Here is a 24,447-nt window from a genome sequence, read left to right on the forward strand (position 1 = left end):
ACGCACAGACACTCTCAAGTCTATGGACACTCACGCATGGACATTCACACGCATGCACGGACACTCTCACATGGACGGACACAAACATATACACAGATACACATGCACACAGATACACATACTCATACACGGACACCCACAGACACACACCTTTTTAGAATCAGATTCAAGCCTCAGCCTACAGATAGGGAGATGAAGGAAGAAATATGCAAACAAATGTATGCAATGAGTAACAAAGTTCGAATTAGGAAATTGCAGGTCCCTGATTTCAAATGGACACGAGGTAGCTGAAGGGGGTGAGGTCTCCTCCACTGTGGACAGGGCTTCTTTCTAAACCAGTACGCACGCAGCCCAGCAATAATAAACAGGAAAAGCAGGATGGGGATTGGGCCATAAAGGGAGGATCAGAAAAAAATCAGAAACAGAGTGAGAGAGAATGAAACAGTGACGTTAGTTAATTATTTTATCTTCAGAATTTACCAGGGTGACAGATCAGGATAATGACATTGGAAGATGAGATCAGAAATTATATAAATACATTTAAAATGAGGAAGATAAATGTGAAATAAACTCATAAAAGTTTTATAATCCCAGCTGATGTTACTACTGAACAAGCCTGATCCCAGGGTGGAACCTGGCTTGATAGGTCATGACTTTTACTTTTTGTTTAGACATGTGGAGGGTGGCTACTGAACAGAGTCATAGGAGTCTGCTGATGAGCTTTTAACAAATAAGAATAAAACATTTATTAAACAAGAAAAGATTAACTATATTACAATACCCCTTCACCCACAATTATACCTTTACAGATTATACAGATTTGTAAGGATAACACAAATTACAAAAACTGTCTAATACTCTAATGTTCACAATAAGTACACGGTTCATGTAAACCAATAGGTGACCTGTGGTCAGACAGACCACACACTGAAACCAAGTGACAGATCGCACCCCTAACAGATGCTACGGATCTGTCATCAACTTCCCCACTTGTCACACCACGAGCCAACCGGTCTCAGTGAATTCTGTCTTTCACACGAGGGTTTCCAATTTCCACTCTTGAAGAACTCACTTTGGAATCGTCTCTCAAATGCCTTCCACAAGGGTCCACCTCCAGGTTTCGAACTCTCCTTCCAGTGTTCCTCTCACTTAGATTGCCACATGCATTCAAGCTTTCTTCCACACACACTCTCTCTGACTCAGCCATGCTAACAGTACGCCACTGCTTCACATATTCATAGTAAAGAGTTTCAGACTTTCAGTTGTCTTCTTGGAACTTCTGGCTTTTTGTATGCCTATATCGCTTTAAATTTGCATCCTGCAGCTTTCTTCCCTTTAAGCTTGAAGCCTTCCTCTCTGCTCCTTACTTTCACTTCCACAGAACAGGACCTTCTCCAGATTCCTGTCCTTGACTTTTGACTAGACTGTCCTCTTGGATCTTCCCTGTTCCCAATTTGGGAACTTCTTTAGTTTCTAGAACCAGCTTCTGCAGTTTCCTATACTGTCCAGCCTCTCTTGGCAGCTGGCTTCAACTTTAGTTTGGGACTTGCTACCTGTCCCTTCTAGGCTGTTTCTGCTGGCAACTGAACTCAAACTGCTTTCAGCTAAACCACAACTACTTTTCTGTCTCTGTGGGGCCTCCTGTTGCTAGGCAATAGCACAAGTTTTTATAGTCTGTTTATCTTAACTCCCCTTCAAGAATCATAAAATTTTCATTAAAATGCAGGCATCTTTTAAAGTGAATATAGGTCAACTCCTCCTTTTTCTTAACACATAAATACAGAAATACAAATCAAAATTAAACTTAGAGATATACCTTATTCTTAACACATCCAAATGCACATAACTGTCTTAAACTATCACAAAACAAAAACAGAATTACCTGGAAAAACTCAGCAGGTCTGGCAGCATCGGCGGAGAAGAAAAGAGTTAACGTTTCGAGTCCTCATGACCCTTCAACAGAACTGAACACAGAATGGTTCTGTTGAAGGGTCAAGAGAACTCGAAACGTCAACGCTTTTCTTCTCTGCCGATGCTGCCAGACCTGCTGAGTTTTTCCAGGTAATTCAGTTTTTGTTTTGGATTTCCAGCATCCGCAGTTTTTTGTTTTTATCTTAAACTATCTCTATTTCCGAACAATCAAAACTCAATGAGGATAAACCCTGGTCTGGACAGATTGCATTTTAGAAAAGGCACAACAGAGCAACACAAAACAGATGCAGTATAAATTGTTGCTCACTTTGAGATTTGGTATTCTTGTGAATCTGTCCTGATGAGTGCAAGATAAAAAGCTTCAACAGCATGTCTCATTTTCAACAATATCTATGGAATTCCTATGAAAGGAGGACATAAAACTATGATAGAAATCAAAAATATACCAAATATTCAATATATATTTTAGAAGGGAACGTCTAGGTTGGCCAACCAGATTAAATTCTTTGAGGATGTAACTGAGAGAGTAGACACAGGTCATGCTGTAATACATCAAGTTTCCAAAAGAGCTTGAATAAGGTACCACATAACAGAGTAATGAATAAGGCAGGTTTGTAGTGTCAGGAGACAACTAGCGGAATGGAACTAACTGTCTGAAAGGTAGAAAGGAAATGTGAAGAAAGCTGGATTTGCAGAAGGTGAAAAGTAGGATCCCAAATGGATTGTCACAATTTATATTAACAACTTTGGAATCAGTAACACAATTTGTAAACTTGTGGATGACATCAAATTGGGGGTCAAACTAAGAAGGATTTCAACAAGTTACAAGACATTAACAAACTTACAGGGTGGGCATGTGATTGACAAATGAATTTCAACATAGATAAATGCATTAAATTCTGGCAAGAAAGATAAGGATGTACAAAAATGCAAGGATTAGTGGGTAGGCCAGAAGATTGGGAAAATGAAAGAAATAATGAAGAGACAGAAATTGGAAAATGAGAGAAAAACTAGCAAGAAAAATAAAAACGGACAGTAAAAACTTCCACAAGTATATAACAAATAAAGGAGCAGTGAGAGTGAACATTGGCCTCTTAGAGAGTGAGAGTGAGGAATTAATAATGGGTAAAAAGGAAATGGCAGAGACTTTGAAAAATATTTTGTATCTGTCTTCACTGTGGAATACATGAAAAACATTCCAAGGGTAGTAGAAAATCAAGAGGAAATCTGGCACAGTCAACCTGGTTTTGTGAAAGAGAAATCGTATATGACAAATTTATTCAAAGTCTTTGAGGATGGAACAAGCAGGCTGGATAAAGGGGAACCAGTAAACATAGTGTATTTGGATTTCCAAAAGATATTCAATAAGATGCCCCACATTAAAGATTACTGCACAAAATAAGAGCTCATGGTGTTTTGGGTGATATTTTAGCATGGATTGGGGATTGGCTAATGAAAGGAAGCAGAGAGTCAGGATCAATGTGTCACTTTCAGATTGGCCAACTCTTATTCTTGGAGTGCCACAGGAATCAGTGCTGGTGCCTCAACTATTTATGATCCACATTAATGACTTGGATGAAGGGACTGAGTGTATCACAGCCAAATTTGCTGACAATATAAAGCTAGATAGGAAAGTAAGTTGTGAGGAAGATACAAAGAGTCTGCAAAACGAAAGATAGGTTCAGTGGGCAAAAACTGGCAAATGGAGCAAATATGGGAAAATTTGAGCTTGTCCAGCAGCCTTGTTTGGCAGGAAGAATAGAAAAGCAGAATATTTTTTAAATGGAGAAGGAACACAAAATGCGGTGGTACAGAGGGATCTGGGTCAGCAAGCAGGTACAGCAAGTGATTAGGAAGACAGATGGAATGCTGGCCTTTATTGCAAAGTGAATGGGGTATAAAAGTCGGGAAGTTTTGCGATAACTGTACAGGACACTGGTGAGACCACATCGAGAGTATTGTGTACAGTTTTGGTCTCCTTACTAAAGGAGGGATATTCTTGCTATGGAAGCTGATCAGAGAAAGTTCACTAGGCTGATTCATGTAGTTGATTCATTAGCGTTGAAAGGGTTAATGTGTGGGACTGTGTAAACAGCACTGCCCATAATGATGACACACAAGACTGAGAATCGAGAGGGAGAACATTCCTAACTTCAGCAGAGTCACACCTTGTCATGTATATCTGTATAGAGTTCAGTTTTATCTAATAAACTAGTTATTGTTTAGACAGACCAACATCTGGATAGCATGTTGAGAGAGGTGGTCAAACCGCAGCTGAAGGGACTTGAGGAAGGAAGGGAATGGGTGACCACCAGGCAGTCCAAGAGAAACAGGCCCGTAGTTCAGGAGTCCCCTGGGGTCCTGCTCGCAAATCGGTATTCCATTGTGGAAGCTGATGAGGACGCTGGTTCCTCCAGGCAGTGCAGACAGAGCCAAGCTTCTGGCACCACAAGCAGCCTGTCTCTACAGGAGGGGAGGAAGAGCAATAGAAATAGGGGATTCTATAGTCAGGGGAACAGATAGGCGCTACTGTGACCGTCACCGTGACTCCAGGATGGTGTGTTGCCTCCCTGGTGCCAGGGTCCGGGATGTCACTGAACAGCTGCAGGGCATCCTGAAGGGGAAGGGTGAGAAGGCAGAGGTCATGGTTCATGTTTGTACCAATGACATAGGTAAAAAGAGGGATGAGGTCTTACATCAAGAATTCAGGGAGTTAGGCTGTAGACTAAAAAGCAAGACCTCTCGGGTTGTAATCTCTGGATTACTCCCAGTGCCACGTGCTGGCGAGCTCAGAAATAGGAGAATAACGCAGATGAATACGTGGCTTAAGAGTTGGTGCAAGAGGAAAGGTTTTAGATTCCTGGATCACTGGGACTGTTTCTGGGGAAGTTGGGACCTGTACAAGTGGAACGGTTTACATCTGAACCACAGCGGACTAACATCCTTGCGGGTGGGTTTGCTAGTGCTGTTGGGAGGAGTTTAAACTAATTCTGCAGGGAGAGGGGACACAGAATGTAAGCAGAATAAGGACACATCATAATACAGTAAAACAATCAAGTCAGAGGAGTACAGCTGCATAAATTTTCAAGGAAGTAAGGCACAGCTGGATGGCCTCTACTTTAATGCCAGGTGTATTACAGGTAAAACGGATGAGTTAAGGGTGAGGATTGACACGTGAAATTGTGATATAGTAGCCATCACTGAGACGTGGCTGAGGGAGGGGCAGGATTGGCAGCTCAACATTCCGGGATATAGAATCTTCAGGTGAGACAGGGGAGGGGGTAAAAGGGGTGGAGGCATTGCATTATTATTTAAGGAGTCAGTTACTGCAGTAAGGAGAGAGGATATCTTGGAGGGGGCATCGAATGAAGCTTTGTGGGTAGAGCTTAGGAATAAAAAAGGGGCAGTCACATTGTTAGATGTTTATTATAGACCCCCAGATAGTCAGTGGGAAACTGAGGGTCATATATGTGCACAATTTGCGGAGGTGTGTAAAAGCAATAACAATAGGTTAATTATATGAGGTGATTTCAACTTTCCCAACATTAATTGGGATAGACATAGTGTTCAGGGCTTGAATGGAGTGGATTTCTTGAAATGCGTACAGGAGAACTTTATAGGTCAATATATAGAGGGTCCAACAAGGGATGGTGCATTACTGGACCTAATTCTGGGGGAATGAAGCCGGATAGGCGGCTAAGGTGGTGGTGGGGAAGCATTTTAGTGATAGCGATCACAACATGGTACAGTTTAAGCTTGCTATGGACAAAGAAATAGACAAGTTGCAAAAAAATGTTTTGGATTGGGGGAGAGTGGATTTTAGTAAAATAAGGCAGGATCTGGCCAAGGTAGACTGGGAACAGTTGCTTGTGGGGAAATCTACAGAAGAGCAGTTCAAAAAGGAATTGGGGAGGGTATAGGCACAACATGTTCCCTCTAGGGTGATAGGAAGGAGTAACAAGCCCAGAGAACCATGGATGACCAGAGATATTCAGGTTACGATGAGAAGGAAAAGAGAGGCTTTTAGCAGGTACAAGAGGAGCAAATCAGCAGAGGCATTAGTGGAGTACAGAAAGTGCAGGGTGGAGCTTAAGAAAGCAATTGGGAGAGCAAAGAGCAGATATGAGAAAACTCTGGCTGATAAAAGCAGGGAAAATCCCAAGATATTCTATAAATATATCAATGGGAAAAGGATAACCAGGGAAAGAGTAGGGCCCATTAAGGACCAAGGGGGCAATCTATGAGTGGAGCCAGAGGACATCACTAGAGTGTTGAATGAATACTTCACATCTGTCCTCACCCAAGAGAATGAGGATGAAGGTATGGAACTTGGGGAGAGAGTCTGCGAGGTACTTGCGCAAATTGATATAGGAAGAGACAAGCTACTGGAGGTGGACAAATCTCCAGGTTCGGATGATTTGTGTCCCAGACTGCTGAGGGATGCAATGGAAAAGATCACAGGGGCTTTGACCAAAATTTTTAATTCCTCTCTGGCCATGGGGGAGGTGCCAGAGGACTGGAGAGCAGCTAATGTGGTTCCGCTATTTAAGAAGGGTTGTAGAGATAAGCCAAGGAACTACAGGCCAGTGAGTCTCATGGTAGGGAAACTATTGGAGAACATTCTGAAGGAGAGAATCTATCTCCACTTGGAGAGGCAAGGTTTGATCAGGGATAGTCAGCATGGCTTTGTCAGAGGGAGGTCATGCCTAACAAATTTGATTGAATTTTTTGGGGAGGTGACCAGGTGTGTAGATGAGGGTAGTGCAGTTGATGTAGTTTATATGGATTTCAGCAAAACCTTTGACAAGGTCCCACGTGGGAGACTTATAAAGAAGGCAAATGCACATGGGATACAGGGTAATTTGATAAGGTGGATTCAAAATTGGCTTAGTTGTAGGAGACAGAGGGTAATGACAGGAGGATGCTTTAGTGACTGGAAGCCAGTGTCCAGTGGCGTACCACAGGGATCTGTGCTCGGTCTCCTATTATTTGTCATTTATATAAATGACATAGATGACTATGTGGGGGTAGGATTAGTAAGTTTGCGGATGACACAAAGATTGGCTGGGTGGTTAACAGTGAGGTTGTGTCTTGGGCTACAGGAAGATATAGACAGGATGGTCAAATGGGCAGATAAGTGGCAGATGGAATTTAACCCTGAGAAGTGTGAGGTGATACACTTTGGAAGGAGTAATTTGACAAGAAAGTATTCAATGAACGGCATGACATTAGGAAGTTCTGAGGAACAAAGGGACCTTGGCGTGTGTGTCCATAGATCTCTGAAGGCAGAGGGGCATGTTAGCGGGGTGGTGAAAAAGGCATCTGGGACACTTGCCTTTATCAATCGAGGCATAGATTACAAAAGTAGGGAGGTCATGTTAGAGTTGTATAGAACCTTGGTGAGGCCACAGCTGGAGTACTGTGTGCAGTTCTGGTCGCCACATTATAGTAAGGATGTGATTGCATTGGAGGGGGTGCAGAGGAGATTCACCAGGATGTTGCTTTTAATGGTGCACTAGGCAGGCAGCACTAGGCAAACACAGGCTTAGCAAGCACAGCTTTCAATAAATCCTGCAGTCCATGTCCGAGGTCGGCACCATTACTCATGGTGACTGCAAAGTAGCAAATGAAAAAATTAGGCCGCAAATACTTGATGCTCCAGAGAAATGGTGTGAAGAAATTATTGCAATAACTTCAAGCAAAGAGTTTAATGGCTTTTTAGAATCTAAGAAATAAATTCTTAAAGGAGATAGTGACCACAGCGGGTCCCGGTGAGAGATTGATCAGCATGGGAAAGCTGCAATTACTGGAAGGAAAGTTTAAAACTTTGGGCAAACCACCTAAATCTTAGAGAAGCATGAATTCTAAATTGATGCTACTTGAGAGGTCTGAATATATGGAAGGACCAAATCAAACCCAAAACTGGGCACATTGGAGAAAAATATTCTTGAGGTTCTGAATTGCTTCAGGGTTGGACAATAAGTCAGAAGTTGAACAAGTCAATACATTACTATACCCCATAGGAACAATAGCAGATTATGTTCACTCACACTGAATGTACAGTGAATCAATTAGACTGGAGAATACATGAGTATGACAAGGATCATTCATCACTTAGTAGTATTGCTGGGAAAGTGGAAGATGGAAATCTGGTGACGGAATACCCTATTCCAATACCACGGTGATCACAGTGCTGACCTTCAGAGAAGTACATCTACACCTATCCATCCATCGAAAATGGTCATCAAGGATCCTGGCAGTCAAAGAAGTCAAACACTAGACACGGAACCAAGACACACAATGTCCACCTTTTCCATGTCGGAAATCAGTGACCTCATCACTGTACCAGGTCTGCTGGATTTTGAGGGAAAGCAAGACATTGATCAGGTGGGTTCCTCACAGCTTCCCGTCCTACCTAAAGAATGAATTCCAGGACTAGAAATCCCGGACTATCCGAGAGTTCAAGAACTAGAGACTGCAAGGAGTCATCACTCCAGGAGTACGAGAAGACAGAAAACACTATCCAAAGGAACCAGGGCAAACTCGAGACAAGAATAGAGAACATGCAAAACACAAAGAGAGGGATAAACCTACAAAATCCAATCCAGAGAGAAGGACAAAAAATGGAGTAAAGTCTAACAGCAATGAGAGGAAGAAAAGGATCAAGTCCCGATCCAGAAACAAAACCAAAGCAAAGTAATAGCCCAGAGAGATGCCAATCAGCAAGATCTTATTTAGTACATGAGAAGGTAATCTACATAGAAACCAGAGACAGCTTATTTCTATTCTTCAAAGGTGACAGTCGGTCGTACATTTGGTAGAAGCAAACATTGAGTCGGAAGTTAGTAAAGAACCAGATACTACAACTCACAGTGAAGATCATCCAGGCCAAGAAAGAGAACTTCAAAGAGTGACCATTGATCTCCCAAGCCTGACAGGAACACAATCAGAGACAGTCATGAAGCCTCCTGACAGAATGAATCTATGCAGACAGAGATTAGGGAGATGGTTTAGTATGTAAATACTAATGTAGAATAATAATATGGACAAAGGCAAAAAATACTGGAAAAATTCAGCAGCTCTGGCAGCATCTGTGGAGAGAGAAAAACAGAACTGATATTTTGAGTCTGTCCGACTCCTCATACGGACTCGAAACATTAACTGTGTTTCTCTCTCCACAGATGCTGCCAGATCTGCTGAGTTTTTCCAGCATTTTCTGTTTTTAGTTCAAATCTCCAGCATCTGCAGTATTTTGCTTTTATCTAATATGGACAAAGACTTGGGGGGGGGGGGTGGGGGGAGGAGATGTAGGATTAATGTTGAAAGGGTTAATGAGTGGGACTGTGTAAACAGCACTGCCCATAATAATGACACACAAGACCGAGAGTCGAGAGGGAGAATGTTCCTAACTTCAGCAGAGTCACACCTTGTCATGTATATCTGTATAGAGTTCAGCTTTATCTAATAAACCAATTATTGTTTAGACAGACCAACGTCTCAGCAATCAATCCCTAGTCAGTCCAACTAACATACAACAATTCCCAGCGTGAAGGGTTTGTCTTATGAACAGAGGTTGAGCAGGTTGGGCCTGTAGTCATTGGCGTTTTGAAGAACGAGAGGTGATCTTATTGAGACATAGAAGATTCAGAGGGGACTTGACGGGGTAATCACTGAGAGGGTGTTTCCCCTCATGGGGGACTCTTGAACTAGGGGGCACAGTTTCAAAATAAGGGGTCCCACACTTAAGACAGAGGGGGAGGAATTTCTTCTCTCAGAGGGTCATTATGTTTGGAATTCTCTGCCCCAGAGAGCAGTGGAGGCTGAGTTATTGAATATATTCAAGGCTGAGTTAGACATATTTTTGATAAATGAGGGAGTCAAGAATTCTGTGGAGCAGACATGACATAAGGCTATTTTCAGATTAGCCACCACCTTATTGAACGGTGGAGCCTGTTCGAGGGGCTGAATGGACTACTCCTGCCCCTAATACTCATGTTTTTATGAAAATGCTTCCGGGCCCTTCTCGTCCCAGAGGGGAGTGAGTAAATACACTGTTCCCGAGCCCTACTCCCCCCCGGAGCGGGTGAGTAGATACCCTGCCCCACCCTGAGGGGGTGAGTAGATACCCTGCCCCTCCCTGAGAGGGTGAATAGATACCCTGCCTCTCCCTGAGGAGAGTGAGTAGATACCCTGCCCTTCCCTAAAGGGGGTGAGCAGATATCGTGCCCTTCCCTAAAGGGGGTGAGTAGATATCCTGCCCCTCCCTGAGGCGGGTGAGCAGATACTTGCCCCTCCCTGAGGGGGGGTGAGTAGATACCCTGCCCTTCCCTGAGAGGGTGAATAGATACCCTGCCCCTCCCTGAGGGAGGTGAGTTGATACCCTGCCCCTCCCTAAAGGGGGTGAGCAGATATCCTGCCCCTCCTTGAGGGGGGTGAGTAGATACCCTGCCTCTCCCTGAGGGGGGTGAGTAGATACCTGGCTCCTGGACCTAACTCAGCCACCGTGATGAATACGGTGATGATGGGACTCGGTGTTTTGGGTCTGGCCTGTGTCACCTCTGCCCATCTTTGTTCCCCACCCCCCAGGTCACAGTCTGTAAGGGATTGGGTAGCCGGTTTCTTTATGGTTCCATTGAGGTTACCTAGCAGCAAGTAAACCCTGTCCCTCAGTGACAGCCGGTCCAGCAACTGGAAGGCTACCCCAGAATTCTCTCCCACATTGAATTCTACACCATGGCTCCTGGAGAGCCAAGGAGAGTGGTCCCATACTGCAGAGAGGGGGAAACAGGCTGCATCTCCCTCAAAATCAAACTCCACTCCCATCCTGCCTGCCTAATTACTGCTGTCAGATCCAGTTCAGCCCTGGTTAGTGTGAGGGCTGGGTAGACGTTTAGGATGGGCAGGGGTGGGGGTTTTTGGGGCCTGAGGGATTTTTGGGTGTGGATATGTTGAAGTAACTATCTCTCCTGTGGTGTCAGGTAAAACAATGTCTATCTTTTCACCAATGCAGAGCGACCCAGGATTTGTCTCCCTCGTAGCCTCCGACAAAAGGTGGTGAAAGTGGTGGGAGAGACTGTGAACATCATGATCCCCTTCCAGGTGAGGAGACTCCCTGTATCCAATTCCACTGCCTGCTAAAGGCACCGGCTCTCAATCCCATTCCCCACCATTCTCCCCTCACCCCTCTTCTGTGAAAGAGCAGGAACAGAGATTGGAAACTTTGGGTCTTGGGACAGTCAAAACAGTCACTTTGACTGTCCCAAAAACTCCAGGGGCTGAATATTTCCGTCAGCGAGTTGGGGGTGGGCCCACTCGCCGACACACAAAATGATGCAGGATGATGTTGAGCGGAACCCCCGACGTTATCCCGCCCCATTTAAATTTTTAGGAAGGCGGGGGCACAACAAAATCAACAAAAGGTTAGCGGGCAGGCCAGGAGCCCCAGCGGGCTTCTGATAATACATGAAACCTCATCCACCAGTGGGATGAGGTTTCATGTCGGGTTTAAAAATGTTTAATAAGGTTTTTGTGCAGTTTATTAACATGTCCCATCTTGTGTGACATTGTCACATGAGGGGGACATGTTAAGAATTTTTTATTTTTCTATTTTTAAACTTTCAAAAACCTGTCAGCGATCTCCCTGAGGCAGCACTTAGTCTCAGGGAGATGTGCGCTCTATCGTGCGCATGCGTGAAAGAGCGCACTCTCATATTTGGGTAATCCCCCCCCCCCCCACCCCCACACAGGAAGCACATAGCGCTTCCCACCGGACGTCACGCTGGGCGGGCCTTAATTGGCCCACCCACTTAAAATGGTGGCGGGGCCCGTTTCTCAGGTGGGGATCGGCTCCCCGCCTGTCAAGGGCAAAATTCAGCCCCAGGATTTTGAGTGGTGAGGTGATGGGAAACAGGAGCCAGTTTGAGCCATAGCCTTGAGAGTGACCAGGAGCTGCGGGTGGGTGACTGGTGGGGAAACGAGGGAGGGGGATATGGGATGGTGAGATTGCACAGTGCCTGTGAAGAGCAGCAGGCAATCTACCGGCTGGAATGGACTGTGTAGAAACACAGCTCCCTGGAGGAAGGGAACAGGAAAGAGAGGCCTCTCTGGCATGGCCATCACTCTCATGTTCACTGAGGACATGTGGACAGTTGCTGAAATGTTGGTATGTCAGGCACTCAGAACAAACACCACGGGACATGGTCAGCAGAGATTCCAGTAACCTTCATCTTGGCTCCAGTACTGTGGGCCAGAGGACACATGGAGACTGACCCATGGTGTGTTAAAGTTAACCCTACCCCTTCACAGCAAGGGCAACCCTAATACCTGGGGAATGCAGAGATATCCCCTCTCCCATCTTGCACCCTGGGTGGGGGAGATACACCCTCTCCCACACTAATACCCCTGGCGTGGGGAGGAAGGCCCATCTGCTGTTGCGAGAGACTCAAGTCCCAGAATGCAAACTTTAATTTTAAGGGACACCGTGCCCAGGGATCACAGCTACATGAACGTCGACAAGCATGCTCTGCATGTGCAGGCTCAGCCCATGTGGGTTTATAGAGATGCCCATCACTGTTCTGTTAGCTAAGGTGACATTAGGAGTCCCTCACCAGGGTCAAGGATATCTCGGTGGCACTTCTGCTGTAAAGGTACTGCTGTATTCTCACCGATTTGTAATGAGTAAACTGGCTCAGTGCCAGCACCTCCCAATCTGAGACAAACAATCGGCAATTCAAATCCCAATCAAAACACGAGAACATATAATTCAGGCAAAACTCTTAATGCAGTACCAAAGAAGTGTTGCACTGTCAGAGAGTCAGTGCTGAGGGAGCACCGCACTGTCGGAGGATCAGTGCTGAGGGAGTGCAGCACTGTCAGAGGGTCAGTGCTGAGGGAGCGCTGCACTGTCAGAGGTCAGTACTGAGGGAGTGCTGCACTGTCGGAGGGTCAGTGCTGAGGGAGCGCCGCACTGTCGGAGGGTCAGTGCTGTGGGAGCGCCGCACACTCGGAAGGTCAGTGCTGAGGGACTGCCGCATTGTCAGAGGGTCAGTGCTGTGGGAGTGCTGCACACTCGGAGGGTCAGTGCTGAGGGAGTGCTGCGCTGTGGGACGGTCAGTACTGATGGAGTGCCGCACTGTGGGACAGTCAGTGCTGAGGTAGTGCTGCACTGTCGGAGGGTCAGTGCTGAGGGAGTGCTGCACTGTGGGAGGGTCAGTGCTGAGGGAGTGCTGCACTGTGGGAGGGTCAGTGCTGAGGGAGTGCTGCACTGTGGGAGGGTCAGTGCTGAGGGAGTGCTGCGCTGTGGGACGGTCAGTACTGATGGAGTGCCGCACTGTGGGACAGTCAGTGCTGAGGTAGTGCTGCACTGTCGGAGGGTCAGTGCTGAGGGAGTGCTGCACTGTGGGAGGGTCAGTGCTGAGGGAGTGCTGCACTGTGGGAGGGTCAGTGCTGAGGGAGTGCTGCACTGTGGGAGGGTCAGTGCTGAGGGAGTGCTGCGCTGTGGGACGGTCAGTACTGATGGAGTGCCGCACTGTGGGACAGTCAGTGCTGAGGTAGTGCTGCACTGTCGGAGGGTCAGTGCTGAGGGAGTGCTGCACTGTGGGAGGGTCAGTGCTGAGGGAGTGCTGCACTGTGGGAGGGTCAGTGCTGAGGGAGTGCTGCACTGTGGGAGGGTCAGTGCTGAGGGAGTGCCGAACTGTTGGAGGGTCAGTGCTGAGGGAGCACCGCACTGTCAGAGGGTCAGTGCTGAGGGAGCACCGCACTGTCAGAGGGTCAGTGCTGAGGGAGCACCGCACTGTCAGAGGGTCAGTGCTGAGGGAGCACCGCACTGTCAGAGGGTCAGTGCTGAGGGAGCACCGCACTGTCAGAGGGTCAGTGCTGAGGGAGCACCGCACTGTCAGAGGGTCAGTGCTGAGGGAGGGCCGCACTGTCGGAGGGTCAGTGCTGTGGGAGTGCTGCACTGTGAGCGGGTCAGTATTGAGGGAGTGCCGCACTGTCGGAGAGTCAGTGCTGAGGGAGTGCCGCACTGTCGGAGGGTCAGTGCTGAGGGAGTGCCGCACTGTCGGAGGGTCAGTGCTGAGGGAGTGCAGCACTATCGGAGGGTCAGTACTGAGGGAGTGCCGCACTGTCGGAGGGTCAGTACTGAGGGAGTGCCGCACTGTCGGAGGGTCAGTACTGAGGGAGTGCCGCACTGTCGGAGGGTCAGTGCTGAGGGAGCGCAGCACTGTTGGAGAGTCAGAGCTGAGGGAGCGCTGCACTGTTGGAGAGTCAGAGCTGAGGGAGCGCGCACTGGTGGAGGGTCAATGCTGTGGGAGTGCCGCACACTGAGAGAGCAATGGAGTTCTCCCAATGTCCTGCCCAATGTTTACCCATCGACCATTTACCCATCAATGCAGATGATCAGGCTATTGCTATTTAAGGGGGCTTTCCGTGTGTTCATTGGATTACTGTTTTCAGTCTGAATCCTCTTCATTTCCCCTGAGTAGAATGGCAGTGAGATACCATGACCCCATGTAAACTGGAAGCTGCATTTGTTGCCACACTCTGACAGTATCTGCTTCTGTTATTCACTGTGCAGGGCAAGCCCAGGCCAATAATCACCTGGCTGAAGGACGAACAGCCCCTGGATTCGAAGAACATCACAATCAGGAACAGCGACACAGACACCATCTTCTTTATCCGTAAGGCAGAGCGCCAGCATTCAGGTTCTTACCAACTTCAGATTCAGATCGAAAATACCAAGGACACAGCTAGCATCTACATCCAGGTTATAGGTAAGAGAGCGCCACTGACAGCACAGAACAACATCAACCCATTGCATCTCCCTCTACACTGTCCCCATCAAACACTCCCAGGGTAGGTACAACATGGGGTTAGATACAGAGTAAAGCTCCCTCTACACAGTCCCAATAAAACACTCCCAGGACAGGTACAGCACAGGGTTAGATACAGAGTAAAGCTCCCTCTACACTGTCCCCATCAAACACTCCCAGGACAGGTACAGCACAGGGTTAGATACAGAGTAAAGCTCCCTCTCACTTTGGGGCAGCTGCTGAGGCTAAAGAGGTCACAGGCAACGGGGATTCAGAAGGACCGGACACCCTCAGACAGTCCTGAGGGAAGATCCAAGAGGAATCCATCAGTAGCTCCTCCTCCCTTTGGGTGCCTGAGGTCCCCTTCCTGACTCCTTGAGGGGAGGGGGCACATGGAGGGAAGTCTGTTCCCCTTTCACTTAGCCATTGTGAAATCCCTCCCATGGCTACAGCGATGGAGTGCAGCTCTGCACGCATCTCTGGCAGAATCTGCTGGACCAGGTTCTCCATGGTGTCCGCCACCCTCCCAATGGGGAGCTTGATACATGCACAGGTCAGAACCACTTCATCAGAGGGCAGCTGATCAGGCTCATCCTCCTCATGTACCAATCTGTTAAAGGCCTCTGCCACCTCTGCCTCATGTTCCCCCACCTCTTGCTGTCTCTCCAGTATCTCATCGATGGCTGATTCCAGAGGCTCGTCATCGGGCTCAAACTTCACAGATGCCTCTTCCCCAGCAGTCCTCCAAGTGTTGGTGATCTTGGCTGACCCTGGCTCCTGCTGCTGTGGACAAATGTCCGTGCAGTGACCCACCAGACGATGAGACCCTTACTCAAGTACATCAAGCACCCATGGAGGTGTGTGTCTTTGAGCTGGTGGAGGGCGCAGGTGTCTGCTGTGATGGCTCTACAGGTGGACATATCTCTTGAGTTCTCTCCTCACTCCTATCTGGGCCTGGGCTTGTGCTGAAGCTGGACAGATTGTCACCTTCTGGCCCTTGTTCTCTTCCTGCTGGCACCTGTAAATGAGAGAGGAGATAGTGAGTGACTGAGCTGCCTCCAACATGGAGATCCCCTTGGCCCTGAGGCTTTGATGACATACATAGATCCTTACTGGTTGGAGGCCCAAATCCAGCCTCCCCATCTCCAATGGCCTGGTCCCGCTCCACCCCTGCCAGCTGGGCTACCATCTGCTGGAACTCTGTCATTCCCTGGAAACATGGCTGACACCCTCCTGTCTTCTCCGCCTCTTGACGATTATGTCTAATCTTGTCCCGCTCAATAAGAACAGAGATGATGGGGCTGAGGAATTGTATTGAGCATCTATCTGTACATAGCATCTTCAGGTTTCTTTCTCTATGTCCAGTCTAAGACATAACCCACTGGATTGTGTGACATTTCATTAATGCACTGCATGTTGTCCCTGACAGAGAGGATGAGGTTATTCATTCTCTTCCCACATTGGATGGCTGACCTCCACTGGACACCCTGAGCACGACAGCAGTGGTGACCTGCAAGGCTGCCCTCCCTCCTCAGCCTCCTCCTGCTCCTCCCACCAGTGGGGGCCAGCATGTCCTTCCCCCTGGCCTCCACCAGGCTGAGGAGGATACCCAGGGATGATGGAGACCCTGCCATGTCCACAGTCCTCATCAGTGAGTTGATGCCCAGGCACCTTTTAAATTAGGTGCCCGGATATGAATGTGGGGCTCATGCCATCCAGCCCACCCTGCCACTCAATTCATCGAGAGACCCCTGGCTGCATGATTAATGAGGTCAGGGTCGCAAGATATCGTGGGTATTCCCATTGGCCTCCATGGGGGGAAGCACTCCCCGTCCCGGATTGGAGAATTCCAGCCCATATCTCTGGAAGGATCTGGCAGTCTTGGAAGGGGTCACAATGCAGATTCTCCACAATGATACTGGTGCTAGTGATTTAAGTGTTAAATTATGAGGACAGGCAGCATAGGTAAGGGTTCTGTCCCCTTCAGCCTAGAAGATTAAAAGATGATCAGGTTGAGGTGTTTAAGATGATTGGTAGATAGAGAGAAAACATTTGCACTGATGGGCAAATCCAGAACAAGGAAAGTGTAAGCTTAAAGTGAGATCGAGTGGAGAGACTGAGTTAAGATACAGATCAGCTCTGATCTAATTCAATGGTGGAACAGCATTGAAGGGCCGAATGGACTCCCCCTGTTCCCATGTATTCCAGCAAGTGTCAGATACAGAGTAAAGCTCCTACTATAGAGTGTAACCCCTCGAGTCCCAGTGTCGGGCAGCTCTGTGAAACTCGCATTCCAACCCCCCTCCCTCACTATCCCCTCCCTCACTATCCCCCTCACTCTCCTCCTTCTCATTCCCCCCTCACTCTCCTCCCCTTGCTCTCCCCCTCACTCTCCCCCTTCTCATTCCCCCCTCACTCTCCTCCCCTTGCTCTCCCCCTCACTCTCATTCCCCCTCTGACTTTCATTCCCCCCTCACTCTCATTCCCCCTCTCATCTTCCCACTCCCCCTCCTCACTCTCCCCTCCCTCTCATTCCCCCCTCACTCTACCCCTCATTCTCCTCTCTGCCTCCTTTCACTCTCCTCTCTTCCTCCCCTCCCCTCACTCTCATTCCCCCTTGCTCTCCTCTCCTCTTCCCCACACTCTCATTTCCCCCCTCACTCTTATTCCCCCGTCCTCCCACCTCATTCTCTTCCTTCTCACTCCTTCACCCACTTCCATCACCCCCCCACCCTCACGCCCCCCTCCAATAGCATTGAGGTCCCTTTGCTGAGTAATTCTCACCACCGCCTGCTTCCTCTCCCAGATAAGCCTGGCCCCCCAGTCCAGGTGAAGGTTGACGAGGTGTGGGGATTGAACGTGGCTCTATCCTGGCAGCCCCCCAAGGATGATGGTAACTGTGAAATCACTGGGTACACCATCCAGAAAGCCGACAAGAAGACCATGGTAAGAATGTGCCGGAAAATTGTGGAATGGGAAGCCATGTCAACACACTGAATGGGCCACTGGCGCTCTGGGCAGGGCCAGGCCACTGGCGCTCTGGGCAGGGCCAGGCCACTGGCGCTCTGGGCAGGGCCAGGCCACTGGCGCTCTGGGCAGGGCCAGGCCACTGGCGCTCTGGGCAGGGCCAGGCCACTGGCGCTCTGGGCAGGGCCAGGCCACTGGCGCTCTGGGCAGGGCCCCGCACTGGGGACAAGCTTGGATACAATGACCTACCCCACAATCATGACTGGGTAACTGACCCCGTCACCACCACCCCCTCCCCTTCCCTGGGGAGGCCCTGCTCCAGAAGTACCCCACCCCCGCCCATAACACCACATCCAACAGGAAGCACAGGGACACGGACCCAGGCAAATGGGCAGCTGAGACGGGTGGGAGGCGGAGTAAGGGGGAGGGTGAATGAGGGAGGGAGATTGAGGGGATGAGGGGAAGGGAGAGTAAGGGGGAGGGGCAATGAGGTAGTGAGGGGGAATGAGGAGAAGGGGAAATGAGAGGGGAATGAGGGAATAAGGAAGAGGGGGAGTGAGTGAGAGGGGAATGCGGGAGCGAAGGGAAAGAAGGAGTGAGAGGCAATGAATAGTGAGATAGGGAGGGGTGTGATGGGGCAGAGGGGGAAGGAGGTGTGAGCAGGAGTACAAAGGTAGGTAAGGAGGAGTGGGGGAAATGGAGGGAGGGGAAAGAGGAAAGGGGGCAGCAGAGAAGGTGAGTATGCACTTTATTGGGATAAATCCTATAGCTGAAGCTGATAACTCAGCTGGAGAGTGATAAACCTTGGGGGTAGGCGCTCCGTGGGGGAGGATCCGTGGGGGGGTGGGCTCCGTGAGGGGGTGCTCCGTGGGGGTGGGGGGGAGTGCGATCTGTGGCGGAGGTATCATGGGGGAGGCTTCTTGGGGGACGATCCGTGGGGGGGGATGATTTTGGGGGGGGGGGGGGTGCTCCGTGGTGGGGGGGGGGGGGTGCGATCTGTGGGGGAGGGGGCGGTCTGTGGGTGATCTGCTAGCTCTCTGCTGTCCCATTGTGTCAATTTAACACGTTAGAAATTCTGCTACTTCTGCTCAAACACATAATCCTTCTCTACTTTCTGGTCTTTCTCTCTCTCTGACTCCCGATCCCCCTCTCACACCCTCCTTGTGTGACAATGTTTCTCTCTCTGCCCCCCCCTTTTTCTCTCCCTTGAATTTCCCTCTTTCCCTCCTGCATTCCCACCCTCACTCCATCCCTCTTTCTCTCCCTCCCTCCCCTTCCCTTTGCTGTCTCTGATGATTCAGGAGTGGTTCACAGTATATGAACACTGTCGCCGTGCTCAGTGCTCTGTGTCAGAACTGGTCGTGGGGAATGAATATTTCTTCAGAGTCTTCACCGAGAACATATGTGGCCTGAGTGAGGAGGCCAGCCAGTCCAAGGACAGTGTCTACATCCAGAAACCAGGTAAGCCAGCTTGGAGCACCTGCTGTCATAGCAACATAACCATCCCAGACAGAAACCATGTGGAGCAATTGGGAGCAGGAGTCTTCACTGATTCCCTATTGTGCAGGCTCCGAGATCAGTTGTAGAGACCTTCCCAGCAGATACTGGACCTCGCGTCTCCAGGTTAGAAGCTGGAATGAGGTGGGGAAAGGATTGTCATTGGAGCACAAGATTCATAAAGATTCATTCCCCATCATAAACTCAAGCACTCTGTTTTTATTGATGTATCTTTGTGTGTCAACATTTATAATGAGAATTGCCAATGCAAAGCTGTCACGCTGCAGTTATACCCTCCAGCCAGTAGTGGCACCCTGTCTTTTTAAAATCAGGATGGGGGAGTCTTGCTGCAGAGCAATAGTTGGTAGGTTTATAAAGATTGTCTGACATCTGGTAAAGGAACAGACAGATTCATCTCCCCACCTATACCCTATCTACAGGCGAAAGGCATTTGTTAATTTGAGGTCAGGGGAAGAGGCAATTGCTGGAGGTACAAGTTCAGAGGTCAAAGAGCATGCCAGAGGGTGGCTGGGGGTGAGAAGGGGATATCTGCAGATTCTAACTGTGCCTCTTCCTGGTACCTCCGGCAGGGATACAGTACAAGCCACCCAGCTACAAGCAGCATGACTTCACCGAGCCACCCAGGTTTACACGCCCGCTAATGAATCGTTCAGTGATTTGTGGGTACAATGCCACACTGAGCTGTGCCCTGCGAGGGAGCCCCAAGGTAATATTCACCATCCGCACCGAGCAACACTCAGAGTCAATTTGAATGACCAGTCTTATTAAACTCTCTCTCTCCTCCCCAATCCCTCCCTCCGGTGTCTCTCTTTCCCTTAATTTCTATTGCACCATCTCTCTCCCTCCCCATATCTCCTTCACTCCATCTCAATTTTTCCCACCCTCTTTCTCTCATATTCTATCTCACTCTGTCCATCCGTCTTTTAATTTCATCTGAACCTCTCCCTTCGTAACTCCTTTCTATCCATCTCTCTCACTCTGTCTCGCTCCCTCCTTCTTTCTTTCTCTGTCCCATCCCCCCTCACTCCCTACCCCAACCCGATTCTCTCCCCTCCTCGTGTGTCTCTCTCCTGCTCTCTCCCTCCCCTCTTTTTCTTGCCCCTGCCACTCCTCTCTGTTACACTCTCCCATCACCCTTCTTCCATCTTTCCCCCCCTCCCCCTCCCCACCTTCCTCTCTTCCCCTCCCTCCTCTCTCTTTTGCTGTTCCCCCAGCCCAAGGTGATGTGGTATAAGAACCAGGCTGACCTGTCTGGTGATCCCCGCTACAGAATGTTCAGTAACCAGGGAGTGTTGAGCCTGGAGATTCGGAAACCAAGCCCCGTTGATGCTGGGATCTACAGCTGCCAGGCCACTAACCCCCTGGGAGAGGCCAAGAGCGAGTGTAGACTGGAGGTCAGAGGTAAGGGGGTGTTCACAGGGGAGAGTGTTTGATTTCACTTTGATCCATCCCAACATGTAAACAAATCCACTAAAGTAAATAACTCACATTGCTGCAGCACTGTGGATCCCCCCAGTATTTTACAAAGCAATTTAATGCTAACCAAGAATTTTGAAGTGTAAACTCACCAGATAACGTGTGCACAGCAACACACAATCACCATTAATTCGTGTTAAGGATGGTGAGTAAATGCAGTGCAGAGCAGCACACCCTCAATACAGACCCTCCGACCGTGCAGCACTCCTTCAGTACTAACCCTCCCACAGTGCAGCACTCCCTCAGCACTGACCCTCCCACAGTGCAGCACTCCCTCAATACTGACCCTCCGACAGTGCAGCACTCCCTCAATACTGACCCACACACAGTGCAGCGCTCCCTCTGTACTGACCCTTCCACAGTGCGGCACACCCTCAGCACTGACCCTCCCACAGCGCAGCGCTCCATCAGCACTAACCCTCCCACAGTGCAGCACTCCCTCAGCACTGACCCTCCCACAGTGCAGCACTCCCTCAATACTGACCCTCCCACAGTGCAGCACTCCCTCAAACTGAGCCTCCGACAGTGCACCACTCCTTCAGTACTGACCCTCCCACAGTGCAGCACTCCCTCAGCACTGACCCTCCCACAGTGCAGCACTCACTCAATACTGACACTTCGACAGTGCAGCACTCCCTCAATAGTGACCCTCCCACAGTGCAGCACTCCCTCAATAGTGACCCTCCCACAGTGCAGCACTCCCTCAATACTGACCCTCCCACAGTGCAGCACTCCCTCAATATTGATGCTCCCACAGTGCAGCACTCCCTCAATACTGACCCTAACACAGTGCAGCACTCCCTGAATACTAACCCTCACACAGTGCAGCACTCCCTCAACACTGACCCTCCGACAGTGCAGCACTCCCTCAATACTGACCCACACACAGTGCAGCGCTCCCTCTGTACTGACCCTTCCACAGTGCGGCACACCCTCAGCACTGACCCTCCCACAGCGCAGCGCTCCATCAGCACTGAGCCTACCACAGTGCAGCACTATATCAGCACTGACCCTCCCATCGTGCAGCACTCCCTCAGCACTGACCTTTCCAGAGTGCAGCACTCCCACAGTAATGACCCTCCCACAGTGCAGCACTCCCTCAGCACTAACCATTCCACAGTGCAGCACTCCCTCAGCACTGACCCTCCCACAGTGCAGCACTCCCTCCATACTGACCCTCCGACAGTGCTGCGCTCCCTCAATACTAACCCTAACATAGTGCAGCACTCCCTGAATACTGACCCTCCGACAGTGCAGCACTCCCTCAATACTGACGCTCCCACAGTGCAGCACTTCCTCAATACTGAGCCACCCAAAGTGCAGCGCTCCCTCTGTACTGACCCTTTACAGTGCAGCACTCCCTCAGTACTGATCCTCCGACAGTGCACCACTCCCTCAATACTGACCCTACGACAGTGCAGCACTCCCTCAATACTGACCCTACGACAGTGCAGCACTCCCTCAATACTGAACACCCACAGTGAAGCACTCCCTCAATACTGACCCTCCCACAGTGCAGCACTCCCTCATACTGAGCCTCCGACAGTGCAGCAATCCTTCAGTACTGACCCTCCCACAGTGCAGTGCTCCCTCAGCACTGACCCTCCCACAGTGCAGCACTCACTCAATACTGACCCTCCGAAAGTGCAGCACTCCCTCAATACTGACCCTCCCACAGTGCAGCACTCCCTCAATACTGACCCTCCCACAGTGCAGCACTCCCTCAATACTGACCCTCCCACAGTGCAGCACTCCCTCAATACTGACCCGCACACAGTGCGGCACTCCCTCAGCACTGACCCTCCCACAGTGCAGCACTCCCTCAATATTGATGCTCCCACAGTGCAGCCCTCCCTCAATACTGACCCTAACACAGTACAGCACTCCCTGAATACTAACCATCCCACAGTGCAGCAATCCCTCAATAATGATCCTCCGACAGTGCAGCATTCCCTCAATACTGACCCACACACAGTGCAGCGCTCCCTCTGTACTGACCCTTCCACAGTGCGGCGCTCCATCAGCACTGAGCCTACCACTGTGCAGCACTCCCTCAATACTGACCCTCCGACAGTGCAGCGCTCCCTCAATACTAACCCTAACATAGTGCAGCACTCCCTGAATACTGACCCTCCGACAGTGCAGCACTCCCTCAATACTGACGCTCCCACAGTGCAGCACTTCCTCAATACTGAGCCACCCAAAGTGCAGCGCTCCCTCTGTACTGACCCTTTACAGTGCAGCACTCCCTCAGTACTGATCCTCCGACAGTGCACCACTCCCTCAATACTGACCCTACGACAGTGCAGCACTCCCTCAATACTGACCCTACGACAGTGCAGCACTCCCTCAATACTGAAACCCCACAGTGAAGCACTCCCTCAATACTGACCCTCCCACAGTGCAGCACTCCCTCATACTGAGCCTCCGACAGTGCAGCAATCCTTCAGTACTGACCCTCCCACAGTGCAGTGCTCCCTCAGCACTGACCCTCCCACAGTGCAGCACTCACTCAATACTGACCCTCCGAAAGTGCAGCACTCCCTCAATACTGACCCTCCCACAGTGCAGCACTCCCTCAATACTGACCCTCCCACAGTGCAGCACTCCCTCAATACTGACCCGCACACAGTGCGGCACTCCCTCAGCACTGACCCTCCCACAGTGCAGCACTCCCTCAATATTGATGCTCCCACAGTGCAGCCCTCCCTCAATACTGACCCTAACACAGTACAGCACTCCCTGAATACTAACCATCCCACAGTGCAGCAATCCCTCAATAATGATCCTCCGACAGTGCAGCATTCCCTCAATACTGACCCACACACAGTGCAGTGCTCCCTCTGTACTGACCCTTCCACAGTGCGGCGCTCCATCAGCACTGAGCCTACCACTGTGCAGCACTCCCTCAATACTGACCCTCCGACAGTGCAGCGCTCCCTCAATACTAACCCTAACATAATGCAGCACTCCCTGAATACTGACCCTCCGACAGTGCAGCACTCCCTCAATACTGACCCTCCCACAGTGCAGCACTCCCTCAATACTGACTCTCAGACAGTGCAGCACTTCCTCAATACTGAGACACCCAAAGTGCAGCGCTCCCTCTGTACTGACTCTTCACAGTGCAGCACTCCCTCAGTACTGATCCTCCGACAGTGCAGCACTCCCTCAATACTGACCCTACGACAGTGCAGCACTCCCTCAGCACTGACCCTCCCACAGTGCAGCACTCCCTCAATATTGATACTCCCACAGTGCAGCCCTCCCTCAATACTGACCCTAACACAGTACAGCACTCCCTGAATACTAACCATCCCACAGTGCAGCAATCCCTCAATAATGATCCTCCGACAGTGCAGCATTCCCTCAATACTCACCCACACACAGTGCAGCGCTCCCTCTGTACTGACCCTTCCACAGTGCGGCGCTCCATCAGCACTGAGCCTACCACTGTGCAGCACTCCCTCAATACTGACCCTCCGACAGTGCAGCACTCCCTCAATACTGACCCTCCCACAATGCAGCACTATCTCAGCACTGACCCTCCCATCGTGCAGCACTCCCTCAGCACTGACCTTTCCAGAGTGCACCACTCTCTCAGCACTGACCATCCCACAGTGCAGCACTCCCTCAGTAATGACCCTCCCACAGTGCAGCACTCCCTCAGCACTAACCCTTCCACAGTGCAGCACTCCCTCAGCACTAACCCTCCCACAGTGCAGCACTCCCTCAATACTGACCC

The 24,447-nt window shown here is 49.9% G+C and overlaps 1 protein-coding gene across 3 annotated transcripts in view; it reads left to right on the forward strand.

The window, feature by feature from the left end:
• The window catches only part of mybpc3 (myosin binding protein C3), a 1,308,988-nt gene that overhangs the window by 941,856 nt on the left and 342,685 nt on the right, over positions 1–24,447 (forward strand). For all 3 annotated transcript variants that reach the window (XM_041197987.1, XM_041197986.1, XM_041197988.1), the window contains 6 exons: positions 10,943–11,031; positions 14,507–14,702; positions 17,548–17,687; positions 19,010–19,169; positions 19,796–19,932; positions 20,441–20,627. In XM_041197987.1, the coding sequence (XP_041053921.1) occupies positions 10,943–11,031; positions 14,507–14,702; positions 17,548–17,687; positions 19,010–19,169; positions 19,796–19,932; positions 20,441–20,627 (909 nt within the window). The remainder of the gene's footprint in view (positions 1–10,942; positions 11,032–14,506; positions 14,703–17,547; positions 17,688–19,009; positions 19,170–19,795; positions 19,933–20,440; positions 20,628–24,447) is intronic.

The sequence above is a fragment of the Carcharodon carcharias genome, chromosome 10 (assembly GCF_017639515.1).
Source record: "Carcharodon carcharias isolate sCarCar2 chromosome 10, sCarCar2.pri, whole genome shotgun sequence".
Classification (NCBI taxonomy): domain Eukaryota; kingdom Metazoa; phylum Chordata; class Chondrichthyes; order Lamniformes; family Lamnidae; genus Carcharodon; species Carcharodon carcharias.